Genomic DNA, 15,644 nt, shown 5'->3' with positions numbered 1-15,644 from the left:
AAGGTAAAAGAAGAACTGTTGGTTTCCTGACAATTGCAGCTGTTATCTTACACTCCAGACCCAAGACTGGAATATTTTCTTAGCATATATAATTTTTTGTCCTGACTGAGAAATACCCTGATTGGCATGCTGTACGATGAAGGCTGCAGATTGAAGTGAAGTGAGAGCCTGACTCAGGAGATAGTTCCTGAACATCAGTGTATGCACATAGCTGTTGGAAACAGGCCATACTTAGAAATACAGTGTCATATGACTATGGAGATCTTAATTAAACAGTAACAGCATTTTTAAAAAAGTGAGCAGCATTGCTTTATAATTTATTAAACTGTTCTAAGTCACTTGTTGAGGCAAATGTATTTTGCAGGCTGTCAAATCATCAGCAAATACTGTTACACTAAACCCCAACAACATATATTTGACTAAGAAGCTATTGACTAAGCATTTTCTAAATTTTCCAAAGCAGCACTACCTGGAGACTATTTGGAAGAGGAAAGGAAGAAGATGATGATGATGAAAACAACACTAATGTTGAACAAAGTCCTGGTAAGAAGATTAAAGAAGTTAGAAATGAAATCAAGTTGAAAAAGTATAGATATTCTGTCACTTCAGGATCAGGTGTTTTACATGAAGTGGAATTCTCCCTTTTATATAATGTGAACTTAATATTTGCAATCCCTGCTCATAACACTGTTTTATGGAGTCACCATCTCCACCTAAACCGACTGCATTGCTTACACATTCGTGCTAAGTCAGTGGTGAGTTTCTAGTAACAGGATTGGATAAATGCATCTAGGACCCTGTTAGTTATGTCCTTGAAACAGAGCCCTGTTCTTTGATCATGCATTGGCAAAGCTGCATGCTTATAGACAGCACAGAAGTGAAAAGCCTGTCTGTGGTGGAGCAGAGGGAAGATCAGACTGCAGAACATCTCATGGACAAAGTCAGCTTGGTTCTTTTTCCAGCAACATTTGAATTACATAGATTTGAAATACCAGAGCATTATAACATTAAAAACTGGAATTATAAAATACCCCTGTAAGCAGAAGATTTTAGTTAACTGCTTCTTGCTCTAATGTACCAGGAAGAGGAAGATGGAAGAGAGAGGAACTGTGCTGTACTATTCAGTCCTTGAACTAAGAACGTTCAAAATTTTTATTATTCATTGATAAACATGTTGTAGACTGGGGGGAAAAAAAAGGGATATTAGTAAAAAAAAAAATAGAGGAAGAAGCTGTTATATGTGGCCTTCAAAACATTAATTTCAATTGTACTTTAGGCAGTTACAGAATAGTGCAATCCAAATTTTCAAAGGAGAGAATGGTTGCTTTCTCTATAACAATGACTGCATTTAATGAGCCACAGATCAGTTAAAGCACAAATAGTAATGCAAATAAGTACTTTGAATCTGAAAACATGCTTCTATACCAAAACATTTAAGAATGGTTTAGTTTGTGTATTTCTTGGTTTCCTACCACCAGGCACATTTCATTACTACTTTATAACTGCTGCAAAATGTTAAACATATTCACAAATATATGAAGTTAAGTTTCTATTGATCTGAATGAGAGACATGCATTTGTGTGTAAAATTTGGCCTCTGAGATTGTATGTTTTCTATCCATACTGATTCATGAATGAAACAGAAGTATATGCTTTCTGTACCTCTGGTGAATAAATTAGCTTGCTTCTATTTCTGAACAGCTAGAAAAATATACCAATCTCATTTCATTTTCTAACAAAAGGCTAATAAGAAAACGCCTTCCTATAAACCAAACTGTAAGGAAAGAAATTTTCCTAAAAGGTTTACCTGTTTATTGTGAATTTGTATATAGGATCATAAAAGGTGAAATAAAAAGTTATTGCTTAAATATAAGGTTTTCCTTGTGTAATACTGGATTGTTACTACTTCTTACAGTTTTCAGATTCAAGAGCCAAATTTATGAATGTTTATGGGGATGTGTCTGAAAATAATAGAAGTACACGAATGGAGTTTCACCTTTATAGATAGAAGTAGCTTTTTATGTGGTTTGGAACTATCCTAAGTTCCAAATGACTGAGAATTAGTCACTATTTTAAAATGATGCATTGCTAAAAACAAAAGATCTGATCAGTACTGCATATTAGAAGAAATTACACTTACAAAAGTTCAGAAGATCTAGGAGAAAGTGGGCAGGGTTTAGATCTATACAAACTATAGCAAAACCAGGATACACAGATAGCTGTAAAAAGCAGTAAAAATTAAAAAAAATAGAAGACAGAGTGACTAGCTCACTGAAGGCAGCTCTGAGTTTCATTGCTTTACACAGGCAAAAGAAGTAAAATGCTGCAATCAAGTGTGTTGTAGCAGTCACACATAAATAATTTTAAATTGTTCTAGAACAGCCAGCTGTTTGCAAATTGTTTTTATGCCACTTGTTTCTCTTAAAACAATAGAATTAGTGACGCATTTAATAACAGATGAAATGTAAAAAAGCAATGGAATCTTTAATCACTTCAAAGACATTTTTGTCATCAACAAGAGCACATAATCAGGTTCCTGATCTCAGTGACACCAGATACCATCCAAGCAATGCATTTTTCGAAAAAATACCAAATAAGAATACAGTATAGCAGTCTTGATGGGTTTTGCACACAGTAAATTAGTAATATGTAGTATCAATGGTTCCATAGATACTTAAGACCACCCAACCTCCTCAGATGTGAAAAAATGGGTTCTAATAAACTCACAGTAGTAGCATCTCCACAGTCCCTGGGGCCTATGAAACTTCTATCAGAATTACCCTTTCTGACGGATACAAATGATGTCTAGAAAGACTGGAAGATTTGCTTTTGTCCAATTGATCGACAACTAAATGAATTTGGGGTTTCACAGAACTAGTCCTTTTATTAAGAAGTGCTTATTTTTATTTGCAAATCACACAGATATAATCCATTGCTGTATACATCAATTTATCGAGGACATTACTAGTGCATACTAGTGGTGCGGTGTGCTTTACTGTTGTAGTGTCAGGCAATGCTGATTTGCTTCAAAGAAACACAGCTCAAGAAACAAGCCAAGAAGATTTTAAAGTAAACATAATGCTTGCTGTGCCATGTATGACTCCTGTCTGCTCCTTGGTATTTATGATATGCTGTTGTATGGCTTTCTTTAAGCACTGGATGGAAAAATAGTAAGATTTCCAGTCATGTGCTGTGCTTTATTATTTAGATAGTAAAGTAAGGTGCTACTCCAGACATAGGATTAAAGAGTATGCAAAAATGTGATAAAAGCTTGGAAAGGCTGTACACATATATAGTCAATTTGCTTACTTTTCCCCCTGCACAACCAGAAAGTTGTATTATTACCTAGGTGTATGTACTAAACATTTCCTTATAAGTTGAGATGCTTCTCTTTGTCAGTTCCAAACTTGGGAAAAAAACCAGAAAGCTCAGCAATTTGTTATCAGTCTTCAATGGAACTTGTTAAGTTTCTATTGGGTTCCTCTGGTTAGAATAACATAATGATTTTTGTTCTGTGTTTTAGGAAATCTTGTCACACATTTAAATGCTCACATGAACAACACAGACCAGCTTCTGCATCTTACTTTGACTCTCTGAAGGGGGTTCCTGATTCTTCAGTTTCCAGAACTGCAGAAAGCAACCTGTGGGGTGAGAAAACAGCACTAGACACACAGAGTAATGGGAAAGCACAAAATCAGAAACATCACCTGTCATAAATTTCGTAGTGTTACACCATCAACTTCTCAAGCATCAAGTCTCAACAGTATTCATTCATATTAAGACTTAAATGGAAACCACAACTAAATAGAATCTCATTGACAGTAACTAACAAGCTCTCTCAGATGCTGGTATATGCACAACTGTGCTTATACCAACAACACTTGTGATTCACTAAATTTGTAATTTGAAATTTCATGGCAGGACAGAATAACCTTTTCATTCTGGTAATACATTCGGATACGTAATTAAGACACCCACACTTGAGAAAGGGGTCAAGCTGAATTTTGGTAAGCAGTCTGCAGACTATAAAAGTTAAAAAGACAGTGGTTAGTGGCTTAAATATGCAGCTGGATAATTTGACTTTCAAGGCTGCTTAAAGTTTGTGCACAATTATAAATATGCCTGCCTTGAAATGTTATTGGGTATTTGGGACAATAAGACTTGTAGTCTTGTACATAATTAATAAAATAGATTATTTCTTCTTCCTATGCTGAAATAGATTATTTCTTTTTCCTCTGCTGAAATCTGTAGATTGCAGTATAGGATGTCTTATTTTTTTAATAATTAATTAATATCTGTCTTTCCTCGAAGAGATGCAGATGATTTACAAAACCCCCAAAGGAATTAAAATAGTAGTAGATTCAGTCAAGAACAAAATCAAGGAATGGAAGGAACTCTCACAGTACTGTCATCCCTGTGAAAGGATTATAAACACCTTAACTCTTGAAAATGATCTTAAAGTAAGATACTTTCTCCTAAGAAAACAATTGTAGTGCATTTTTGGCACATACATGTCATGTAGTTTCATTTTCCTGCAAATAATGGCTGTTGCCTTTTAATTAGAATGATACATTGCTCATTACAGTTCTCCAGAAACTGTCCTTGAAGATAATAATCTACAAAACTGTTATGCAAGTCTTTCTCTCTTCTGTAACACTTAAGGATGAAAATGCTAAGCAGCAGTGTAAGCCAACAGAAGTATTTCCATGTGAAAATCAGGACAGGAATGCAAAGATATCTCCATTTAGGAGTAGATGCATATTCATAAACAGGTCAAGAAACTTCCCTTATGAAACCTGAAATAAAACTTCAAGAATCTGACGATGAATGTGATCTTGTCACAGATGTGCTGTCACAAGCGTTAACAAAACTTCAAGAATAAGTAGGGACTGTACAAACAAGAACAGGGATGAAGAACTGGCTGCTGTAATATATGCAGAAGAATTATGTGATAATGCTATAGCAGCCATTCTTGGGTGTACAGAAGAAAAATCAGAGAAAATGATCACTTTGCAGAACAGCAAAGGTTTGAAAAAAGTCTGAAAAACTAGGCAATGTTTCTCCAGAAGCAAATGAGATTTATTTGGCTGATGCAAACACCAATACATTGAAAGTTTTGGAGGAAAAAGATGCCCTTGTCTATAGTAAGGAGAAACATATCTTTAGCTGCTTCTATTACGGCAGACATGCAGAAGGGAATTCTGAAGGAAGGTAATGCAGAAACCCATATATTGGTGGAAGCATCTGTTCAGGAGTACACTACTAATGAAGACTGTGAGCAATGGAAGAGTAACACAGCCTGTTTTGTGTACTGCTCACTTGTCAAAAGATGAAACTACAACCGAAGGATCTTACACAGAAGAATTAATAAATGCAGAGGAAAGCCAGAGCATATAAGACAATGGAGGCAATGATTACCCAGAAGATGCGTAACCATGTCCAACTTCTTACTTAAACGCGAAAGTGAAATAACTCTGATGAGTTCATCTGCTGAGGAAGTGAAACGCAGTGGGGGCACAGAGCTGACCAAATCAGATGCTCCATTACAGAAGGGTTGGAGAATTTTTGGTGAGTTTGAAAGAGGAGCACAAAAGGACAGTGATAAGCAGGTATTTGCTTCCTTTTCAGTGCTAGGGATCTTTTTTCTGAGCCTGTAGGGTGGGATGTGATATACAGTTGAGTTAAAATACTCTTTCCAAAATGTAAGTAAAAGGTTACATATTTGATCCTTCAACACCAGTAGACAGTCATAAAGGAACATTTACAATTCTTTGGTCTAGTTTGACAACAGGTGATCTGTGTGGTACCTGAAGCAGACAATTTCTTTGAATGTCTCTGTGCCTTGGGGTAGCCTTTTTTACTTTTACTGCATTAAGTTTTAAAGGCAGTAATGTATTTCAGTAGTCTCCTGTTCTTCTTACAAAAAAAGGTAGGAACTTTGAGTACCACTGCCTCAGCTTCAAAGCACTGTGGCTTCATTGTTGTGAATGTAAAACAACAGTTTAATACTGATGGAATTGTAATTTTTCTGGTGATTTTTTTTGACAGAATATCCTGAAACATTGGAGTGAATGGATCACAACAATATTACTGAAGTCTATAGCTTTATAAGAGTTGGTCTAAATAGTTTGTTCTTGTTTTTAATAGCTTCATGGAGGAAACGTAGTTCTCAGTTTATTAGAATCCAAAGCAAAAGTTCCTGGACAGAAGAAAAGAATTGCATAAACTGCAAAATTGGATATGAGCTATAATCTTTGTAATAAAGTGAAAATCAGCATAGCTTTACTTAATATCTGGAGACTTATGTTGAACTTCAGGCTGGCTGAATCTTTTAGTCTAACTTTCAAAATATTTTGAAATTAATTAGAACAAATGTCTCATCAACTCTTCTGTTAAAAGTTGTAGCAAATATTTTAGTACTTAAGAGTAGGTTTTGATGCAGAAGTAAGCTGCTGCCCAGGGCAGCTGAGGTCAATGAGTATTGAAAAGTCAGTTTGGACTGCAGGCTTGTACTGAGAGACGACAGATACAGTGCTTGGAAACCCAAAGCGGCTGTTGCTTTCTCTGCTTTTACAGTGCTTTAGGTGTCAATGTTAATAGTAGGCACAATTCTTTAAGCCCCCTCCACCACTCCTGAGCTCCTTCAGCTTCATGTTTTCCTTCCAGGGACAGCATGCTGAGCTCTGAATGCCATAGCAAAATTCAGTTCTAAGAAGCAGGGTGTTAACTCCATCACCATCTCTCTGTGATTTGAAACTGCTTGAATGTTAACTCTGTTTTTTCCTATGTGTGTATCAGGTACATAACAAAAATGAAATGGTGCCTTTCACAGCATACCTTGACGGCAGGGTCATAATGCAAAAGTTCATCAGGCACACTGGGAGGCAATGGAGTTTGCAACTGCCGTTAAAAAGGTACAAGCTTTTATTGCTACAACTCCTTAACAGAAATCAACTATGTCTGCATTGTCAGCTACCCAATTTCAAAGCATTGGACCAAGGGTTATGACAGCTTGATCTGTAGCTTTGACAAACAAAGTTTCTTTTTGCTTCAGATAGACATCGCTTGAATGTGTCTGTTTTGTTGTGAATGTTAGCTGTGAGTTGACTAATGGTGAGCACTTAGCTTGTGCACGTATACAAGGTTATATGTGAAGTCTTGGTAGCTGTAGTGGAAAGGGGAAAAGTACTTGGTGCCAAGTTATTTGAACATGTACAGTTTTGACCAAAACTGTGAAAAACATTTGTTTTGTGGAAAGTCTTTTGATAAACAAGTTGAAAGAATCAAAATAAAAATTAAAATAATAATTAAAAAATATGGTGAGTTTCCTTTTAGTACTGTATCAACTGTTAAGTTTCTAGTCTGAAACATTCAGACCCTCTAAAACAATTTGTTAAATCTTGTGATTTGATAATTGTGTGCTCTTCTCCCTTTAAATTCTCCTTTATATGTGAAAGATCCTGGAGTAGAAGTTATTTACAGCATTTGATACTAGTTAAACAGTGTTTCGCTTCCAGTTGTTCTACTATCACTTTGGAGGTATGCTTACAAATTAACCTACCAAGCAGTTAATAAAACACTGCTTCCTAGTTTCATTCATGTGTTTTCATTACAGATGCTATAAAACATCTTCACATAAAATTGAGTTATTATGCCACTGTATGCATTCTTTCTAAATAGCAGTAAAATGAATTAGTGTATTTCATGCTGTACAAATGTGTCCTCCTGTATAATAGATACTGATACAAGGAAAGTTAAGCAGGATGACTGCAAGGATGGCTCCAGAACCTCATGAAAAAATTTTATTTCTAAGATCTGTAGCTTTCCTGCCTTTAAAAATGCAAAGCAATACTTCAAGATACTTACTGATTGCATTGACAGATGAAGTTAGAATGGTGGATTTCCTTGATTTTTCTTCTTGCTACCATGATTTTTTGTGGGGAAGGGGAAAGGGAACAGGGAAGGCAGGCAAATAGGTGTTTCAAAATCATAGTCACTACAATCTGAAAACAGCTTTTCACTTGACTCGTGTAGCTGCTTTATTCTAGTGTCTTCAAACTGATGTATGATCTCAAAAATACCAGAGAACACTTTGCATAAACTCTATTGGAAGGAGTGAAGACTTAATGTGTTTCCTGATATTCCAGGTTTGCTTCAGTGCATTAGTTTACTTTTACCCTAGTTTAACAAAGAAGCTGTGAAATACCCATGTTTCAGATTAATATAATTTAATAATAAATCTTACTATTAGAGTTTAGATTCAGTCTGTATCTTCTGTGTGTTTCAGCCTCTAAATGTGCTTGAAGTTCAGGCCATTGAAACCAGCAGTGGTCAACAGCACATAATGCTGAAGGGAAATGTTGCAACAACAATCCTTTGTCGACTTTCTGTTGGTTCATTCAAAAGGACTACCCTTTGCCATGCAAGGTGCTGCAGAGTTACTGCAACAGAACTTGGATATATGATTGTGAACAGAAGTATTTTTTAATAGCAATTAATTTCAAATAGTATTTTGGTAATGTGATACACCAGGATAACTTTTTTTAAAAAATTATTTTGTTTCTGTCATGCTTTACTCAAGTTGTTACTCATACTGTACTTTCGTTTTCCTTGATTATTCTAGCAGCCACTACACAATTGAACATATAAATTGTTAATCAAAGCAGTTTTGATAGGAGAATTAAGTACTAGTTTTTCAGTCAACACATGCTTGTGCATTGGTTATTTTCCCTTAAAACTTCCTACCACGTGTACTGGCAGAGGATATGTGATGACAGGCTTTATTTGGCATCAAGAAAGGTACCCTTACAAGTCAAAGGGCTGTCAAGGAACTTGTCAAAAGGTTAACAGAGGCATACTTTGGTTTGTTAACGCCAGCTTTGCTTTGCAGTATTGAATGGCCAAATATCACAAGGTTCTCTTCTCAGAAAATTTACTCTATCCTTGCCTTTTTGGTTTTGGGTTGGTTTTGCTAGTTTTTTGTTTGTTGGGATTTTGGTGGGGTTTTTTTGTTTGTTTTGGGTTTTTTGGTTGTTTTTGAGAAAGCAGAGTTCACTGAAGCTCCCTGGAGTCAGACAAATTACATGATCTGAGTTTTGCTTTCTAATTAAGAATGTCAAATAGTATGGCTTCTGTCAGTTTGATTATTAATATTTTTCTGTAGTATTACATCTGGATTACTTCACGCTTCCTATCTCCAGTATGTACCTTCTTGCTTCCTAAATGGTATAATGCATGCCCCAATAACGGTGAGACTAGGCTGTGATAACTACACACACAGCCTTTGTTTCCTTTGTGCAAAATTACCTTTCTCTTGGTAGTAGCACACATTTAAATGCTGCTCTTAAAGGATCTTCCCTGGGGAAAAAATGTGGTATAGACTTATCATTTCTTGTTTGATACACTCTATGCATCTTTGTAACTGGATCTATTTGGGTGCGACAGTGCTATGGTTAACTTAACTTACTGATGGATTTTTGAATGTGATGATTTAAAATTCTATGCTGGATTTAAAAATAAGCATATTGTGATAAGCAAAACTTCCACACTGCATTGTTAATGAAGGCTATAAGTTCCTAAAAATAACCTCATTTTTTTCAGACTAATTCATTGGGTCCTTAGTTTATGCTCTGAGTGAAGTACTGCCTGAAACAAATGCCAGATGGAGAGTGTGACTTAAATCATGACTGCATTGCTAGTGCTTGCTGAAGGACTGAACCTTTTCTAAGAAAAAAGAAATTAAAAAAATAGTCTTGATATCTCACATAACTTTGAGCAGAAGACCACTTTTTTTATTCAACCAAGGAAAACCTCTATAGCTACTCTTTGTAGAAACTTATAATGAAATAAAATGATATTTTAATTTAAAAATACTGGCTTAAAATATTAACTGGAAATGTAAAATTGAGAAGAAATGCTAAAAAATATGTTTTCCTGACTTCAGGGTGATTTAGTAACAGCAGATTTTCCAGTGACACTGGATCCATAAAGTCAAAGGAGGAAAGCAGTAAAAAAGGGGGAAAGGAGATGTCAGTTGTCCACTTTAGCTTATAAATGGGCTTATTTCAGCCATGAGAGGAACCTTCTTGCTCTCTGCAACTCCCCAAAAGGAGGCTGTAGGCAGTTGGGGGTCTGTCTTTTCTCCCAAGTAACAAGCGACAGCACAAGAGGAAGTAGCCTCAAGTTGCACCAGGGGAAGTTTAGGTTGGATATTAGGAAAATTTCTTCACTTAAAGGGTAATCAAGCACTGGAACAGGCTGCCCAGGGAAGGGGTTGAGTCACCATCCCTGGAGCTGTTTAAGACATGTAAGTGTGGCACTTAAGGACATGGTTAACAGCTGGACTTGGTGATTTAAAAGTCTTTTCCAACCTAAACAATTCTAGGATTCTATGAAAATGTTTGTTGAAATGAAAAGCTGAAGGTAAACTTAACTTTCTTATTGTGCTATAGAAGAACCTTTTTTTTTAATACATCGCTAATCTTGGGAGGCTGCTTATGTATTGATACTCCGCTCTCACAAGTACTGTTTATGTAACTTTTTATACTTCAATTCAGCATTTTTTAGCTTTATAGCAAGTCAGCTAGGAATGATGCTCTGTTTATTGGTTTTTTAGCTTTCAAAAGAGTCTGGCTTAGGTGTGGTGAAGTATACACTGTTGCTGCTTCAGGTAATGAACACAGAGGTAATGAGGAATGCGACTATCATTCTGGTAGAGTATTGGAACAAAAAGGTGGGTAATCTTGGCATTCAATCTTGTGGAATCTGTTAAATCACATCAAAAGTGAACAAGATCAGAGTACAAAACTTTTTTTGCACAAGGTTCAGCTGAGATACAGTCAGCTGTTCTTTTGGGAATGCGGCTGGTTAGTAAAGCCTGTTTTCTCTGAATAAGCCATAAGTTGAGCAAAGCTGATGTCAATAAAATCATATGGGAAGACTGTAGAAAAATGTTCATTTTGTGACCTTGCACTGACTTCCAAGTGAACCTTATTCTTTTCTGAGAGACACCTTAAATACTCAGAAGTTACATTAAATATTTCCCTCAGGGAGAACATTCTAGAGTATACTACAACTTTCTGTCTCCCATTCACTGTTTTATTTTTTTTAAATTAAAACCTTGTCTTAGGAAGGAATGATGTACAGTTTGTCATCTTTGCATAGGTGGGACCTGTAGGTGGGATCTGCTTCTTTCCATACTAAAGTCCCAAAATAAAATGGAAAAATAAAATTGAGAGAAGGAATGAGGGTACTGATTTGATTTTGCCATTGCTAGTTGCTGCAAAAACTGCTCAGTTTTCAGCTTCTCTTTTTGACAGTTCCTGGTAGCATGGAAAAACACTGCAGCTGTTGTGAGAGAATAGTTGGGTCTGCTGGATGTCAGATTGCAAATGTAGGAGTGACGTTCTCAGAAGTTTTACATAATGCAGTATCTCAGTTGTGCTTTCTGAGTCCTTTTGGCTTAATGTAGGGTCATAGCTTTCTGCAAATGGCTTGGTATAAACCTCTTAGGTTTACTTACTAATGTCTGGTAAATTATGTGGCAAATATCAACATGGAGTATTAGTTATATGTTCCTGAGTCTGTTAGAGAAACTGTCTGGAAATTTAGGTAAAATATATCCGGCAAACTTGCATTGAAATAGTAACAGAAACTTTGCAGCTTCATGTTCAAGATGGGAGAATGGAGAAACTGAAAGGCTTCATGAAGGCATTAATTAAATAACTGCCTTTTGATGGATCCTATGGTGCATATACTCTGGACTGCAAGACAGTATAAGCAACATAAAAAGTTTGGTTCAGTTAATAGGAAACTATACTGCTGTTTATGAAGCAGCTTCCTACCTGTAGTAGTTTGGAACTCGTGTCCCTGAGGGGTCTGCAAAGCTGTGACTAGTCACCCCACATGACCAGACCTTCAGTTTGACTAGTCACTCTAGTGGCACGCTAGACCTTTAGCGTTGAATATGCAGTGAGCAAAATTGTTTGGATCTGTTGACCTGGTATCCAGTCCTGCTTTCTGTACTTACATAATGTAAGGAAACATCATTGCTGTGTAAATGCTCTTTAAATTTACTTTTTTTCTTCAGTGTTGCACAACCCACAGCTTGAAACTAACAGAGTGACAGTGGTTGATGCTAAGCTACAGGTTTCCTGTGATATGTTTGTTAACCCAGATGGTAAAGCTGTGGACTATGATATAAGGTGTGTAAATTAGTTTATAATACTTCAGGATTAGAATTAATAAATTGGCAGATAACTATATAAGAAGAAACGTACCTCTTTAGATGTCTATTTGTAGCAATATAAATCAAAGACTCTCAATCAGGAATAAAGCTTTTGTTCTTAAAGGTCCAGTTAGAAAGTTTTTTCTTCTTGCCCACCTCAGTTTGGTTTTTTTCCACATTTGAGGACTTTCCCCCCCTTCCTTAAAACAACAAGTTAATTAAGGTAAACCTCCCAGAATTTGCTAAATTCCCTAAAGGGGAATAAATAGAAGCAAATGCAAATTTCATCTATAAATTCTGTTCCACAGAAAAACAGTACAGTCATAAGCCGTGTATTGAGGCCATCAGCCTGTACAGCTTAACAGGATTTGGCTGTATTTAGTGCAGATCACGTGTATTTGGTCTTTGTATTGGCTTTTGTCATTGAGACCTGGAAGACACGTTTTTGATTCCTATTAGTTCTTTGAAGTCCTGCAACTGCTCTAAGAAACACAGGTTTTAAAACTTACTGTAAAAAAAGTTGGAGGAGAGCCAACAAGATGTCTCCCTACTTCTTCAACAGCAATATCTGTTTGCTCAGAGCTCTGTCTTTGGTCAATGCTTAAAACCCAGGCTGAGTCACTTGTGGTAGAGCTGAGTTATTGTCACTTAGTTTAATTTATCTTACACTACCTAGGTGAAAAGAAAGAGAATTAAAAAATGCCTTATGTTGACTTCAGCATTGTGTGATTTCAAAGCTGGATAGTTTTAACTTCAGTTTCTGGGAGAATGACCACTATAAACCTAGTTCTTCTAGATATTTCTTAGTGTCTCTGACCATGAACTTCTTCTAAATCTGTCTTTAGACTCTCTGGAGTAACAGGATCATCTGAAGAATACAACACCTCTTCAGCGTGTACAGGCAACACCGCTAAACTTCTTCAGTGCAAGCTCAATTTTGACTGGACACAGCTTAGAAAGTGACTTATTTGCTCTCAGAAAATGAACTGTTTGAAGCCTGGTTTTAGCTGGGTTTTAACTGTTTTTTGTAACTGTTTTAAAGATGTGACTACTTGCCTTTACTGTGTTCTAATAAATTTCAAAAAGGAAAAGAATGTTACATTTTGGCAGATTAACATGTATGGCAAAAAAGAATGAAATGTACTTGATAGTTAAATGACAGCTGTATTAAATAAAATATTATATTCAGAGAAGGAGGAGATGTGTGTACCAACAGAGTATGGTAAAGTTTCTGACATTTCAACTTCCTACTTTGCTGTTCTGTACTTCTAACTATGGAACCGTACACCACCACTGAATAATATTGTTATATCTGGGTTCACAGAAGCTTAGAATTTTATGTTTTCTGATCTTGAACGCACACCAGCAAATGCATAAAATGCAGTGACAATTCCTGCTAGTGATACCTAAAGGAAAATCTAATGGGAAAATTTCACTGTGTCTGCTTCTGAAGCTTAAAATATACAGCAAGGAGAAAGCATGAATGCACAAATTTCTGCTTGTTGACTTACTGCCTTTTAGTAAGACTTGGTGCTTCTCCTATTTAAGTCAGCCTGGTGCTGTCAGTAATGTTACTCTATACTCTGCTGTGCTATCCTTACCTTGTAACCAACCCTATACACACCTGCAAACTAAGTGTCAGAAGGGGAAACCTTTTCCTCTTTCTTTGTCTAGCATCTTCCTGCAGGTCTTGTGGGGTGACGTGATCCACCCAGCTAGAAAGTCACTGTGGTCTGATGGTCAATTATGAGCTAGTGAATTGTGGAAGGATGACAGGGAACGTATGTGTGAAGCACGAGGTTAGCTGGTATGTGAAGTCTGAATAGGGTAAATCCACAGGATCCCATATGGTTGAAGATACCCAATGCTCAGGTCAATCTGCCCCTGTTTGACTATCTAAGGACTAGAAGATCTTTCTGGCAGGCCAAATATCATTGTTTTGAAGCATTTCAGTACAGCATTTTTAAAAAGCCATACCACACTACAGACTCATAAGTGATAAAATAAGCAAAAGTAAGTAAACCCTGATTGTATATTATAGGCAGTAATTTATAATTATGCAGTGAAATTATTAATAGAAATACAAATCAAATAAGCCTCATGTATATCCAGTTAATTGTAAAAATGTGTTTTACAATATGTAGTATATTCCTCAACCCTATGCTTCATGCTAATTGCTGTATGGCAGCCTTTGATAGCACTAAACACTTCAAAATATATTCTTATTTTGCATACAGGCAAACACTGATTTTTAAAGTGGATAATGAAAGAGAAATAGAATTTTTGACCAGCTTGTTTTGACTAGCTCACTTTAATATTCAAATAAGAATCTTAATTATCCTTGGTAAACATACTGGATTGACATCTGCTTGCAACTCCAACTGTTGCATTGAGCTCAGCATTTTTGTTTGAAGCACAATGAAATGTCTATGAAATACTGCTATAATATCCCCACTTTGCTATCAGTAGCTCTTGGAAATACTGCTATAAGATCCCCACTTTGCTATAAGTAGCTCTTGGAAAGTATCAAAAATATTTAAGATGGCAAAACCTAATGCATTACAATATGTATGTATACACCATATCTACATGACTAAGAAAAAAAGAAAGCCCTACATATGAAACAGCAGATGTCATGACTTCAGTCTATTCCTACTCTGCACAGTATATACACTTCTACAGCCTGTGGAGGCAGAGGTTACAGGGTGATGTACACATACATATCTGTAGTAAGACAGTATTACTGTATTATATACAGTTAAAGCTATACACAGTTCTACACAGCACATGATATTTTGGGCTCCAGCAGACAGAGCTCTGTGTTTTTTCAATACATAATTGATGAATGAAGATTTCTCCTGTCTTAAGCAGCTTCTTCAGCGGAGCAATCAATGCCTGCATAAGTAAACTTCTCATATAAGGTAGTATTCACATAGGTCTGGAAAGGAAATAAACAGAAAGAGTGTGATGCAAGGTGTATTACTTCAGGAGTCCTAAGTGATATTGATGTTATTCATGGCCTAAATCTTTTCTAGGGATCCTTTCTTACCTTCCTTTCTTCTAACATCCTGTTCAGTGACACCAATATCTGAGCAAATGATGGTCTTTCATATGGTTTCTCTCTCCAGCACTGTCTCATTAAGTCATACCTTTAAAAGTCGAACACCAACATTTGACAGTTTAGATACATAGGTTAAAGCTACAAATTCATGTTTATTGGAAGATTGTGTACATATATTTTTCAAAGGAAAAGGGATTTATGCATAGCTGGAGTTATATTTTCCACAGCTGGTCGCTGCCTGAAAAGAATTTTGTTTTTCTCTGGAATAATTGAAAAGGTCTCTTTCAGCTAAAGCTCAGCCATGTTGTGTAAAGAACAGGGTATCTGGCAGAGGCAAAGCGCCTGGGAAAGAGTTCAT

The 15,644-nt window shown here is 36.2% G+C and overlaps 1 protein-coding gene across 1 annotated transcript in view; it reads right to left on the bottom strand.

The window, feature by feature from the left end:
- Nucleotides 1-14,517: 14,517 nt before the first annotated feature.
- TEK (TEK receptor tyrosine kinase) overlaps nt 14,518-15,644 on the bottom strand; it is a 43,756-nt gene continuing 42,629 nt past the window's right edge. The window contains exons 22-23 of the mRNA XM_027784580.2: nt 15,275-15,374; nt 14,518-15,163 (exon numbers count right to left, since the gene is read on the bottom strand). Coding sequence (XP_027640381.2) covers nt 15,089-15,163; nt 15,275-15,374 — 175 coding nt within the window. The 3' untranslated portion in view covers nt 14,518-15,088. The remainder of the gene's footprint in view (nt 15,164-15,274; nt 15,375-15,644) is intronic.

Source organism: Falco peregrinus, chromosome Z (genome assembly GCF_023634155.1).
Source record: "Falco peregrinus isolate bFalPer1 chromosome Z, bFalPer1.pri, whole genome shotgun sequence".
NCBI classification, from domain to species: Eukaryota; Metazoa; Chordata; class Aves; order Falconiformes; family Falconidae; genus Falco; species Falco peregrinus.
The sequence above is the reverse complement of the archived record's forward strand: the minus strand, read 5'-3'. Positions and strand labels throughout refer to the sequence as shown.